The 14,596-nt window shown below is 50.2% G+C and overlaps 1 protein-coding gene across 3 annotated transcripts in view; it reads right to left on the reverse strand.

Moving 5' to 3' along the window:
* TRAPPC12 (trafficking protein particle complex subunit 12) overlaps positions 1 to 14,596 on the reverse strand; it is an 81,568-nt gene that overhangs the window by 39,186 nt on the left and 27,786 nt on the right. For all 3 annotated transcript variants that reach the window (XM_026009174.2, XM_026009175.2, XM_072767821.1), the window contains exons 4-5: positions 10,922 to 11,035; positions 10,163 to 10,301 (exon numbers count right to left, since the gene is read on the reverse strand). In XM_026009174.2, the coding sequence (XP_025864959.2) occupies positions 10,163 to 10,301; positions 10,922 to 11,035 (253 nt within the window). The remainder of the gene's footprint in view (positions 1 to 10,162; positions 10,302 to 10,921; positions 11,036 to 14,596) is intronic.

The following is a 14,596-nucleotide window of genomic DNA, read 5'->3' on the forward strand; positions in this document are numbered from 1 at the left end:
TTCCTCCCTCACCCTGATATAACAGTTAAAGGCAATGACTCTGCAGAACTCCCAGATCCTCGTTGCCATCAGGCCATCTGCTCCTCTGTTCACTGGTTCTCCCATCCAGACAGGAAACAGACACCTGAAGGAATGTGCTTGGGGCTCTGTGGCCGAGAAGGCCCTGCTGTCTCTTGTGCTGGCTGTGCTGCTCCCTCGCATCAGCCGGCGGACATGCCTGTTCTTGGCTCGCCCACACCTGCCAAGCCCCAGCCCCTCGCAGCACACCGCACCACACTGCTGGCAGGGAGCCCCGGGGCAGCATGGAAGCAGGACAGACGCCAGCAGCAGGTGACACTCGACATGGCTGGAGTCTGGGAGTTTGGGCCCGACCCGACAGTGAACACAGAAAGCGGGCAGGTGAGGGCCTGTGTGTGCCTTCCTTACCAAGCACACTGTCTCCACCTGTGACTTTCTCAGACAGATTTGGAAGCTGGATCAAGAAGGAAAAGCCTTCATCCTCTCTTGGCACCACCGGAAAGGTCTCACATAACTTTAAAAAAATTAAGAGGAAAGCATATGCCTCCCAGCCTCCAGGGAAGGAGAAAAATGGAACCATTCAGGAAAAAAAAAAAAAAAAAAAAGCTCCTTCTTAGGAAAAAAATACACTCAAAGTGTTTATAGAGACAAAACACGAAAAAGCAGCCGCTGGAGAAACACTGACAATCCACTCCAGCTTGAGCACACTACCGTAAGCGGACAAACGTTTACTCAGCAGGTTGAGGTGCCAAATGCAAGGCCAGGCCTGGGCATACAAGATGAGGGGGGGTGGCCACTGTCTCCAGGTAAGCCACTCCACGTCTTCAGAATGCGCAGACAGCAACAGCTTGGACGGGACTCAGGCCTTCCCTAATGCTGCTATCGACTCAGTGTTGTTTGTTTTACAGACACGCATATAAAGTACCTTTACCTTGATTCCATTTGTCTGGCCAGACCCAGCCTCCCCGTGCATGACATCAAGACTCTCTGGAGTCCCCAAGGCTGAGCAGTGCCAAACTAGCTGAAACGTGCCGGCTTTCACACTAGCCCAGAGCCCTCTCTCCTGCAGGGAGAGTGCGCCTTGAAGTAAAGGGCTAGTCAAAGTCTGCAAGGACGGATAATTCCCAGACGGTCTGTTTTTCTGGAAGATTCCCACATGGAGTCATGACCTGCCTAAATCTAGGTGGGTAGAGGCATTCTCATTAATCATTTCCTACGGTCCCCGCAGTGCAGTGAGCACACGCTGCCAGCACAGAGTCCGAGAGGAAAGCACCAGAAGTGAAGCAGGCTTCATGCTGGGCACAGAAAACAGAGACAAACGGAGGAACTTTAGCTCCTCTGTGTACAGGAGATGGAACATCTCTCATCTGCTGCGTGTGCTGGGCGGACGGTGTCCTCCTGGGATGGGGTGGGGTTCTGGAACATGGCCATGGTGCCGACAGGCCCAGCTGCGCAGGCCTCCAGCAGGGAGCACCTACAGGGACTGCTTGGATCCCCTGCCCTGTGTTAACAGCACACATTTAAAGGACCTTTGCCCGGGCACTTCTGCCTCACTTCCGAGTTGTGCTGGGCCCTGGGTGGGGATTACCTCTCTGCCTTTTTCCCTCGACATCTCCCTCTGCTCTGCTGCTCTTGTCTTCCTCCATTCTCTGGCACCTCCAGGAGGAGTCCCATCATTGGTGCCTTTCCTTTCACTGCTTGGTTATTGGGACACAGGTCACTGGATGACTATGTCTGACAAAGAACACGGTGCCTCTCACCTTTGCCATAAAACAATCCTCAACAGAACTGCCTGTAACCTCCATACTGCATTTATTTTCTTTAAAGATTACTTATTCATTTACTTGAGAGCACGTGTACAAATGGGGAAGGAGCCGAGGGAGAGGGAGAAGCAGACTCCCCTTGGAGCAGGGAGCCCGATGCAGAACTCGATCCCAGGACCCTGTGGTCATGACCTGAGCCAAAGGCAGACGCCTAACCCACTGAGCCCCCCAGGTGTCCCCAATGCTGCATTTTAGGGCAGCCCAGGTGGCTCAACGGTTTAGCGCTGCCTGCAGCCCAGGGTGTGACCCTGGAGTCCCGGGATTGAGTCCCATGTCGGGCTCCCTGCATGGGGCCTGCTTCTCCCTCTCTCTCTCTTTCATGAATAAATAAAATCTTTAAAAAAAAATGCTGCATTTTAAATTAAAAAAAGCCCCACAACCATAAAGAGCACATCCTAAAGCATGCTAGGTGATTTATTATTTAAGCAGGAAATCCAGTGCCATTCCATTCCACTGCCATGAGGCATGGACCAACACCCCAATGACCACAGCGTCTGCACAGGGGTTGGGCTGTATGTGATCTGGGTCCACCACCGCAGTAGTTCTGGGGTGAGATGGGTTCAGGAGAGGCCTTCGGCTGGGTGTTCTCATGAATGGAACCCCAAATGGAACGTTTCCATGTCTATAACGATTTGTTCTAGGAAGGCTGGAAATGCCAAAGTTCACTAAAACTGCAAGCAAAGTGAAAAGCACAAAGATCAGTAACTAGCTCATTCAGAATGAGGAAAATATGCTTCAAATGATAAATGCTCAGGAGCTTTGGCGTAAACTGGAAATGTACCCTAAGCAGAAGATGTGAACTGTGAGGGGTGAACTAATTTTGTCACAGAAAACAAAATAAGACATTTGAGACAGGCTTAACAATGCATCCTGAGCAATCATGTATGGTTATGTATAAAAAAAAAAAAAAGGCTCCAAATTCAGATTGGGAGCTAGAAATGTGAACTTCATGATTCTGGAGGGAGGATAGGAAGGGACGAAAGACCAGCGATAATTTACCTTTATTTTCAGGGGATTGGATAGATGAAGGAAGGGGACAGAGACCTGGCATCCAATTCAGGTGTCTGCCTCATTAGTTTTAGTTTTGACTTGGTAATCCGTAAGGATTGAGTCTTGAAGCACGATTTCGTATGACAGCATTATACGGAACTGTAATGGCTTGCACTCAGCACACGGACCTGACCTCGGCGTTAGAGGAGCCGCTGCAGGTCTTCAACGCCACACTGAGGGGGATCAAAATATACCTTATTTCCCACCTTTGGCTTCAAAGTTTTCCTCTAGATGCAGAGAAAGTCGAGTGAAATCTTTAATGTTGAGAAGTACTTTGAAACCCACAGTGCTATGGAAGGTTTACCTGCCTGCTTTCATCGTGGCTCTTTCTTTCCAAGAAGAGAGAGAGTCCGAAACAGCAGATTAAAAAGATGGTGGTGAGATTCTGGAAAATCTCACTGTCCCACAAGAGGCCAAATCTAAATGAATGGATACAAACACCTCTCAGGAATGCATATTTCATTGTTGGTGAAGATAAAAATACAATGAATATGTATAACACAGAGCATGAACCCAAATGTAAACGATCCACGGTTGTCAACAATCATGGATTGATACTGGTTCATCAACTGTGACAAACAGGCCACACCAAAGCAACACGTTAATAGAAAGACACCATGAATGACGTGGTTATATTATCCGCAGATACAGCCCCGTCTACAAGTCTCTTGAATACAAACCCTTCAGAGGGAAAAGCAATTTGTTCTAGAATTAACAATTACAAAATAAGTATAATTTAATTAAAAGCAAATTAAGGAGAGAAGGCGATTACAGGCATACGAAGAATGACTCTCAAGAGGAAAACAGTGTGTAGTGTTTGGAAAGGTACGCTGAGGCCCTAACACTGAACGGTAATTCTACAGCTATCAACTTAAAGACGGACAAAACGTCAAAGACGGACAAAAACAAAGACCTTGTTTAATTTCGGCAAAAGGCTGGTGCCAACAACCCCATTGTCATTGCCTCCAAAGGGGGCGCTGACTGCTCCCTGGGGTGTGCAGGGAGTTCACAGGGTGTCTGTCTACAGGGTGAAAGATCACGTGGCCGGGAAGCACAGGGAATGCTCGCTAAGCCAACTCTGCATCCCGTCTTGCACCCGTTACAGAAAGCTAAGGTGGCAGGGAAGCCAGGGGCCCGGGTACATCGAGGCACATGGGAGGAATGGTCTCTGCCAGTGCCCCTGACACAGAACCTGGGGCGCTCCGCATGGCCTTCCAGAGGCACAGAGGCACATTAGGCGCTATACACGCTCCCTTTCTACTAATCCTCCTCATAAAGCTACTTCTACGCCCACGGGGTGGTCACAGCAATGGTGCACTGGAGCTCAGCAAGGAAATGTTTCAGACATCTGGATGGTAGGTGCTTCATCCGTTCTAGCCGGCAGGGCACCGCTCCAATGACACCGCTGTGCTCAGTCTCCACTTACTATTTCTGATATGACACGAGGAAGCAAGGTGAGCACAATCCTAAAATGGGTTAGGCTGCACACAAAAAAGGTTATGTTGGTAAATTTTAATTATACTTTTTAAGGGTTAGAAATAACACTCCCAGGAGAAGACACTTGCAAGATTTATAAAAGACAAAAGATAAAATGCTAGAAATATGTAAAGAACTGCCACAAATCAGTAGTAAGAAATAACCCAACGGGAACACAAGCAAAGATCCTGACAGTGAGCCCCGGAGAGGAAATTCCAATACCCACCTTCACATACAAAAGGCGCTTCACTCAGAAGCATTAAGTGAGAACATGAGGTTAGAATTTCAGACCCTCCAGAGAGAAGTCTGACCAGAACTGACTGAGTCACAGGTTGGGAAACAGAAACTCGAAGACCCTGGTATTGGGGGTGTCTACGATAGCTGCTTTGGAAAGCAACTTCACTGTTTCTTATAACATTGAAAATATAGGAGCACCTGGTGGCTCAGTCGGCGAACATCTGCCTTGGGCTCAGGTAGTGATCTCAGGGTCCTGGGATCAAGTCCCACATCAGGGTCCCTGCTTAGTGGGAAGTCTGCTCTCTCTCTCCTGCTCCCCCTGCTTGTACTCTGTCTCTGTCACATAAATAAAACCTCAAAAAAATAAAATTGAAAACTCAAATGTCATACAACCAGGCAATGGCACGCTCAATGTATGTCTTACAGAAATCCAAGAACACATGCAGAGAGACCCAAAAAAGGACTGTTGCTCCTGACCGGGGTGTGCGTCACAGCCCAGAGCCAGAAGGGTCCCTCGTGTCCATCCCCATGGACGTGTGTGCAAACAATTAACGTTAACTGGGACGAAGAAGCCCAAAGAAGACAGGTGTGCCATTAGGTGCATTAAAAGTCTACCAGACACTTCCATGTGTCTGTATGTACACGTGTGTGTGGCCGAAGTGTGAAAACATGACCTGCGAGGACATGTGACACACGCATGGGAGTGACTCCGCTGGGAGACAACGGGACTGGGGCACTTGAGAGGCCGTGTCGGTGAGGTGTACTTGAGCTTATTACAAGAATGGCTGAAATAAGTGTGGAGAAAAAGTTAGCATTTATTTATTCTTTTTATTTTTTAAAGATTTTATTTATTTATTCATGAGAGACACACACAGAGAGAGAGAGAGAGAGGCAGAGACACAGGCAGAGGGAGAAGCAGGCTCCACACAGGGAGCCCAATATGGGACTCGATCCCGGGACTCCAGGATCACACCCTGGGCTGAAGGCGGCACTAAACTGCTGAGCCACCCAGGCTGCCCAATATTTATTGAGTGTTTAATAAAATTCTTTTTTGTATTTAAAAGATGTTTAATTTAGGGATGAGCACTGGGTGTTTTACTTTATGTTGGCAAATCGAACTTCAATTAAAAATAAATGTTCAATTTTGGTTGAGTGAAGGGGAGCCCGGGTGGCTCAGCGGTTTAGCACCGCCTTCAGCAGGAGGTGGGATCCTGGAGACCCGGGATCGAGTCCCACGTCGGGCTCTCTGCATGGGGCCTGCTTCTCCCTCTGCCTGTGTCTCTGCCTCTCTGTGTCTCTCATGAATAAATAAATAAAATCTTAAAAAAATTTTCTTTTTGGTTGACTGAAGAGTAAGGAGGACTCAAGCAGGGGGCATCTCCAGACAGGGTTTCCCGGGGACAGAAGCGGGTGAGAATAGGGATGAATAGGATGCGCGTGACCCAGAAAACCCAAACATGCCACCTGCACAAACCAATCAGTGTGCCCGAGATACGTTCAGTTCCCGTGAAGCAAGGATGGCATCTCGAGTACCAGACACAGAAGTCACGACTAGGGGACTTCTGTCTCAAAATCAGAGCACTACAAGTAAGAAAGAACCCTGCAATATGCTGATCTTTCTTCTTTTCTCCCCTGGACACAGAGGCCACATGGTGTCACCACGGAGCTCAGTTTTCCTTCTTGTTTTGACATCTTCTACCCTCACCACCAGCACTGATCCTCAGAGTTTCCCGCACCTGGTGACAAGTGCAGGGAGAATTCGGTGGCCAAGTGTGACCCTAATGTGTCAAATCTGTTTATGATCCACTGCTTCACTGCTGAACACGGAGTCTGACTCTGAACAACTGCTTCTCCCCCCACTGCTGGAAGTCGGCAAGAGCCCGATGCAAGCAGCTCCTAACCCAGCCTCTGGGGCTCTGCGGGACAGGGACAGACGTACAGCCTCACAAGGGAGGAAGCAATAAGAGCAGGGGAGGAGCAGAAGATAGAAACGAAGGGACAGGGTTCAGCCTGGGGCAGCACAGCACTCACTGCTGTTCCGTCTTCTGAGCAAGAGGGAGAATTCAAACCGATTATAAGAACTGCTTAGTTTCAGGGCACCTGGGTGGCTCAGTGGTTGGCTGAGGGCATGATCCCGGGGTCCTGGGATTGAGTCCTGCATTGAGCTCCTCGCAGGGAGCCTGCTTCTCCCTCTATGTCTCTGCCTCTCTCTCTGTGTCTCTCATGAATAAATAAAATATTATATAAAAAAAAAGTGCTGAGTTTCCACCCTTGAGACAGGCAGGCACTATGAAACTGTGAGACATGCTGGAGATATGTATCAGACCACAATGCTGTTCCTTTTCCAGATGAAAACTTAAAAAACAAAACAAAGTGCTTCATGATTTTTACTCATGATTCATTATATGTCTTGCTATGAATATTGTGAATGGGTAAAAATTATGCCCAATATTTAAATAGAATATATTAAAGCTCATTCATAAAAGTTATTTATTTGTTTATATTGTCATAGCCTCCTCTTTAAAGCACATCTTAATGACTTGCTTTGCTTATATACTGCAAGCTAAAATGAAATGAATGAATCAAAATCTTACATTTATGCTTGTTACATCACAAAATGAGAAGAAAAATTAGTAAACATTCAGCATATCACTGTGGATGAATGTTAACACACTACAGCTAAAGTGTATGTATGATTTATGTCTATTTCATAATTTAAATTAGCTGCTTAATGATGCATGGCTACTGTCGTCTCTTTATCTGGATCCCAGTGCAATTCAATTTCAGGCGGAATCAGAAGCATGCTTTCTTGTTTGTGCGTCTTTGGGAAAATACATCCTTAAAATTGAGGCTAAGGATGACAGGGAGTGCTGCACCTGCCCGGATCTCATGCTTCATTTTATGGGAGACTTGGTACCACCTCCACCAAGGCGTGCTCCTGAAAGGCAGATGAAGAGGGGCAGAGTCTCCAGGACTAAAGTACGCGGGATGGCAACACCAAATACGGCGCACCAGTGGGTGCAGTGTCCACAGAGGAACGGGGTGGAAGTAGTGAGGAGTGGAAGGTGTCAGTGGCCACCACAGGAAATAGCTGCCTTCCTGCCTCTTATCGTTCTTGAACGCCCGCGGTAAATCCAGGAGCAGCTGATGTACGGCACTGTCATCCTGAATCTACAATTCTCATGGGCCTCAAAGGGACCAAAACGAGAGCATCTGTGAAGTTGTGTGCTTTAGGGTATCTGGTCGTTCGGAGCTACCGAGGCATGGGCCTGTGGACCCAAAATTGAGTTTTGTCTGCTGTGGACTGAGATACCTATTGACACCAGCTGCCAACCCCCAGAGCTGGCAGCATGATCACACAACAAGGGCAGGGTCGCTGGACATGCTCCACTGCAGTCAGGTGGACTGGGAAGAAACATTATTTTTATGTTGAAGGGAAACCATAGCTGTTCCTCATAAGAAATATGAGAATATCCTGTCCGGTCTTGATTTCCAAAGCCTCCAGGCACGATTTATCAAGCAGAAATATGCCCAAACGTCCCACTTGGGCACTGCCCTTACCCTTAGAGCTATCTGGAGTGACCACAGAGGCTCACTCCCTTCTGGGGTGAAGTCTGCTCATCGCCTTCTAGGAAGGGGAGGGAGCTCCAACGGCTGGAATGTGCAGACCAAAAGGACACAGTTCACTGGTGAGCTAGAGAAGGATCCCGAGTACCCAGGAGAAAGCTGTACCCTCTCAACACCATGGCCTGAATTTCCAGTGCACAGGAGGATGTGGGGCTCCCCCACAGCTGGGCTCCCACCAACAGAGCCCCCCACCCTAGGGCTTTCCTAGAGCTGGAGCGAGGGAGCAGACACACTCAGAGACCTGGCCTGGGCAGCTCCTGACCCACTTCTTCCACCTGTGGCAACACCAGGTGGCCAGGGCTGTCCTCCCAAACTGCTGCCAGCAGCTCCCTGCTTCTCTCTGTCCCTACCCTGGACCTGACGGGCCACAGGCTGCGGAGAAGTTTTACAAGTTCGGGATGGGGGCTCTGCTGTCTCCTTCCCTTTCTGACTCTGAGTCTACTCCAGCCTGGCTGCTGCACTTCCACTCTGTCGAGCCAACATGGTCAAGCCAACTGGTCAGATTTCTGCCCGGCTTTGGGTATTAAAACCTACCTTTTCCATTTGTTTCTCTTCTATGAGGGGTAAGTTCCCTTAGTCAGAAGGAAGAAACAGGACTAATAATACTAGTGAGGCTAAAAGGTGCAAGAGTACCCTGTGCTAGAAACCTCCCTCGAGTCTGGGCAAGCCCAGGTCATGTGGTCTGGCTCTTGTCACTCCTGTTGGAGGGTAAACACCATCAAGGAGGAAGCTGAGAACTGTGTTTTACTTCTAGTCTTTTCGGGTCATGTGTTTACCTACTGCTCGTGTTAACCAAGTGAGATGCTGATGTAATTTTTTGAACATTCTATGGCCACCATGATCTCTATTACCCATCAGGCCTCTGTATTCTCTTGCTCTATTACTATATTTTCTTCCTGCCATAGACTCCATGTTTCCTGACAACCAGAACTTTCCTTTGTTATTCCACTGTTACATCCAACAGATGCTGGCCAGCTGATCTTACACAAGAAGACAGTAATCTACAGTGTGTTCCTGATGGATTAAGAGCAGAACATGACAAGAAGCTAAGACAGTTGTCACTGTGTGCCAGCCACTGTTCTGAACACCCGCATATATGACCTCGCTTGATCTTTATGACATCCTAGAAAGAATTGCCCCTGCTGTCCTGGTAAGGATGCCGGGACACAAAGACACTGGATCACTTGGCCAGGACCCCACGCAGCTCAGTGGAGGGCCAGGACTTACCAGGAAGGCTGACCATGGAGCCCTGGTCTCTCAGCAGAAGTCCTCTCTAAACTGCTTTATGTTCAATAGGAACATGTGATGGGTTTCGACAGATCATAAGGTTCTCCACCGAGAAACGTTCGCTCCACCTCCAGGCTGCTCACACCCTGGGAGGCTATCATTTGTGCTCTCCCTCCCCCAGTCCTTATTTCTTGCTCTCTGACAACTATCCCGGGTTGCAGCCCTGCATCTTCCAAACGATGGCTAGGACTCGCTGGGGGACTGCAACCAGTGTCTTATGTAAATTATATCAGGGCAGAGACTGGTAGACAACGGCACACGGTATTGTTGCAAGAATGTGTGGGTTTGCTTCTCTGTGTACCTGTAGTACGTCATAATGAGGATTATGTTGTTTACACTGCAGCACAGTCAAAAATTCTGAATAAAAACCACTACCCAGGTCTTACAGCAAACCCCACTGCTGTCCCACAGCAGGTGCCTGAGACATGGCTGTTAGAGAATGAATGGCTGTACCAGTGGAATGTCCAGGTAAGCGTGTTTAGAAAACTGAGTGAGGTCTGTAAGTCAGGGTCGTTGCTAGGCTACTCACTTGATTTTTCCAGACCGGATATATTAGGAAAACTGAGGATGCTTATTTTGTGTGACGCAAAGTAAAGCAAAGCAAAATACATGCAAAGGCATAAATACGACAAGCAATGCCTTACCCCTTCGCCCAGGGTATACGTGAGGGTAGTACTCGTAATACAGATCTGGCTGGTCTAGATTTCCAAAGGGCTCAAACTCCATCTCGGCATTCTGGAAAAGGCCCAGCTTCACCAGCAGTGCCAGCCTCACAAACCAAAGCTAAAACACAAAATATAATTGAAACAATGGATTACCTACGTATGTCTAGTTCGGAAATTCCCATTCCCCACTCCTCTGGTAGCAGAGCCTGACTTCCAGTACATCCAAACTAGGTTATCCTGTGTTTCTTAGCACATTTGCCTACTTGCACGTTTATAAAAATACTCTTCAGCTTAATCAAAATGATGTAAATGATTTTGTCTGATTCAGCTTTACCTGACAACCTTGTTGAGCAGGAGAATGGGATCCAGGGGGCAGGGGTGTGGGTGAAGGGGAGCTGGATGTGGGTCAGGGGGAGGGAGAGAAGGGTGGGCAGGGCGGGCTGAGGCTGGAGCCATGTCTGGGGCAGGCACTGAAGGCCACAGAATGGCCACGGGAGGAGGCCAAGAGAGGACAGTGAGATGCAGGTGGGCAGTCGGCTCCGAGTGGCCTGGGGGGAAGGGGGGTCTGGGTGCGGAGGCAGCGCCGGAAGTGGGAGAGGCAGACGGACATAGGCTCACGCTGACATTACATTTGGGTTAAGAAAATCCATTTTTTTTGTCCTCATGTTGTTCTTAATGGCATGAAAGGTCACGTCCCTTCCTCGTCCCCACATGATGACCAAACCATGGGAACTGTACCTGCAACGAGTCTGCCGTGTGGCTGGTGGGCAGCCCACTCTTGCCGTAGCCTTGGCCGTGGGCGGTGAGAAGGCGCCCGCACAGGTCAACTGCTGCCCTCCAGTTTTTGCAGCTCTGTAAGACACAGCAGGACATGTCACCAAGCACAGCCACCCCCACATGTGGCACCTGCTGCACCGGACCCAGCTCCTGCCACTGCTGGCAACAACGGCCTCTGCGGTGTGCAGGAGATGCTGTTTGACACGAGCAAATCCTTAAAACATCAGAATTTAGCAACTGATGGAACATAGGGACGAGAATTCTTTTCTAAAACTTTTCTAATTTTTATTTTCTAATTCAATTAACATACAGTGTATTATTAGTTTCAGAGGCAGAGGCCAGAGACTCAACAGCCTTCTCTAACACCCGGTGTCCATGCCATCGATTCTTGTTGGCATGAGCCAACTCTTAAATCTCGAAGACTGCTTTCCTTTTTCAGCCAGAGCTTTATTTTGTAATTTCCATGAATTTAAAATCATAATTTAATTCTATGCTATATGCCGGATATATTCATTTGTATCTGTAAGATCTGTGTGACGATAAAATAAGCGGTTTCAAATGCTTGGCATAATCCTACTTTACCAATATGAAAAAAAAAGACGGCCTATCCAGACAGGCTGGCTGATCAAGTTGGACTTGCTGAGTTTACCCTTTTGCCCTGATACAACAGACGGGGCGCCACCAGGGAAATGACGTGAAAACGTCGGAGAGAATGCTGCAGCCTCCTAAGAGGTGAGAAGGAGAAGCTCCTGACCCACCTCCTCGGCAGGCCAGGCACTAACTCCCTGTGGACGCTGCAGACGCACATGTTCACGGGTGTGGCCAACACATGGTGGGGACCCTGTCAGGCTCGGAGGGCAAAGTGGTGGAGGGACACACCTCCTTGCATGCACTCATCTCACGATCTAGCAAGGAAGGCAGATACGAAACATTTTTTTTTCAAAGATGAGTGAAATAATTTTGCGTGTACTCACAGTGCTTTTTGAACAAGAGGCCATGGGAGTGCGCGTCACCAGGCGGCCAGACTTAACCTCAGGGAATGGAAAGCTACTGGAGCCCAGATGTGAAGGGGGAACAGAGAGGTCAAGAAGGGGGTGGACCCTCCCGGCCGAGGGGGAGCTGCCTGAGTGAGCCAGTGTGCGTGAGGGACAGCAATCAGCCAGGTGGCGGGCACACGGCCAGGAGCAGGCAGGCTGAGGATAAGGGCGGGAATGTCAGCAAGGCAGGCCTCAGGCCACGAGAGATCTGGATGCATCCTGAGAGCATAGGGAGCCATGGAAGGGCTTTGGGCAAGGGAATGGCATGGTCCTGCTTCACCCAGACCCTGGAGCGCACTGCCCCCCTCTCTTAGGTACCAACTCAGGCACACGCTGCTCCTGCTGGCACCCTGCGCTGCCTGGAGGACCCTAAGTAAGGACCCAGAGAGGACAGGCGCTGCTGCTGAGGGCCCCTGGGTGGTGACCGATCCCTGGCTTCTCCTGACAGCAGTCCTGCAGGCCCCGTGAGGGAACTCCCTGGGGCGCGGGCCAAGGCAGGTGCTCTGACTTCTGGACAATGATCCTAAGTGGAGCTACGGACATTCTTGAATTGTGAATGTGAAAAGGTGAGAGTAAAAGTTATTCGGCCAAGTTGGAACCAAATCTATGTATATATCTTTAATTTTTTTTTTTATTTGACAAAGACAGAGAAAGTGAGCATGAGAGCACAAGCAGGTGGAGCAGCAGACGTCCCGCTGAGCAGGAAGCCTGACCTGGGGCCCCATCCCAGGACCCTGGGATCATGACCTGAGCCGAAGGCAGACACTGCACTGACTGGGCCACCCAGGCGCCCCTCTATGTACATATTTAAGCAGATCCTGTATACTGGGGCAATTAATTATTGCTCTTTTCCCAACCGCCTATGTCACACGCTGGGCTTTCCTGCTGGTGGCATTATATCTGAACGGAGTGCTTGGGGCAGTCTTCCCGGACTGCCGGGACTTCAGCTGAGGATGGGTAAGAGACCGAGTGAGGACGGCAGAACAGGAGCTCCAGGGGGCAAAACTCCTGGGGTGGCGGCCTCGGGGGCACAGGGGACAGCAGAGAGAAGGCCAGTGTGGTCCAGGGGATGTGGTGAGGGTGAGGGTGGGAGGTGGGGCAGGGGAGGACCAGGGCAGTCCTGTCCCTGCAGAGGCTCCAAGAGCGAAGGCAACGTGTCCTGCTCATATTCTAGAAACATCAGTCCCCCATGAGGATGAAGCATGTGTCAGGAGAGCCGTCGTCCAGGCCTGGAGCTGACAGTGTGCGTGTGGCCCGCAGGCTGGATCCGCCCAGCACGTGTCTGCACACAGACACAGTTGTGGGGCTGAGCTTCCTTCCCGGTCTGAGGCTGGTTCTATGCTCCCATGATGGAGGTGGGCGGTCACAGCAGAGCTAAGTAGCTGCCCGAAGACGGGGTGGCCCCAGGGCCTGAGACACTCCCATGTGCCATCCCCCACCTGGCCAGTGCCACATCCAGGGAGACTGTGGACGTCACCTCAGTGGCTTATGACTGGTCCTCAACGAGAAAGGCCAAGAAGCAGAAACTTCTACAGCAGCTTGACAGGATATCTGATGTAATAACAAAAGCTGGGCTGGTACTTGGTACATGTCTTTCACATCATTAATTTAGATTGAATTTTACAGAAGTTTCAGTCTGAAGACTGAACAGTTAAACACCAGTCCCTTCCAGGCCAAGCCTGAAAAGCACGGCTACAGGTCACCTGTACCAGCGTGGGGGGCAGGCACAGCAGGGGAATAAGATCGGGTGACGATGTGACGATGTGATGTGGGGACCATGGAGAGCACGGTGGCAGGATGGATCCGAGAGCCTGACATGCAGCCAGATGGCGGTGGCGGGGGGGCCAGTCCCAGAGACAGGGAAGGCTGGAAAGGGTCAGAGCTCAGAATCTGAGATTGGATGCCAACAATGTTGAGGGGCCTTTGAGCTGTTCAAGAGGAAAAGAAAAACAAGCAGCTACTGTGTGGGTGTGACATGTGAAGAGGTGCGCCCGAGGGAGTGTGTGGGTGGGATGGGAGGGGACAGCAGGTCCTTGGTGGCCTTGCTGGGAGCTGGTCCGTTGGGGAGACGGGATGGGAAGTCTGAATGAAACAGGTGGAAGACGAGGAAGGGACCAATGAGCCAGGTGACCCTGGGACGTCTGAGTCGCCGAGCTAAGGGGGGTGGTGGAGGAGGGGGAGAGAACAGGTGCTTGTTGTGTGCCTGCTTAAACCAACGCTCCAGTGTGGGAGAACGCAAGAAAAGGCTCTCGTTGGGGAAAGGCTGACGGCATACTGGAAAGAACGGATCATCGACAGCACGAGGTCCCGGAAGTCAGGGAAGGTTCCGCTCTAAGCTGGGGCGAGGGGCCACTCATCTAGCTCCAGTGGGGGGGCTTGAAAGCAGCAGAGACAGCTTAAAACGGTACTGGCAGCCAGCAGAGACGCCTGGAGGGCCGGGTGGCCCACGACGCTCAAGGTCCCCTGGTAGCAGACGACCGTGTTAGGTGTCACCGCCTGCACTAGGCCTGGACGTGGGACTTCTCCAGCAGGCTCAGTGGCCAACCAGTTCGTCTGCAGGGACCCGGCATCACCAGGTGAGGTAAAGGCTGGGTAAGAA

The sequence above is a fragment of the Vulpes vulpes genome, chromosome 8, assembly GCF_048418805.1.
Source record: "Vulpes vulpes isolate BD-2025 chromosome 8, VulVul3, whole genome shotgun sequence".
In the NCBI taxonomy this organism is placed as follows: Eukaryota; Metazoa; Chordata; class Mammalia; order Carnivora; family Canidae; genus Vulpes; species Vulpes vulpes.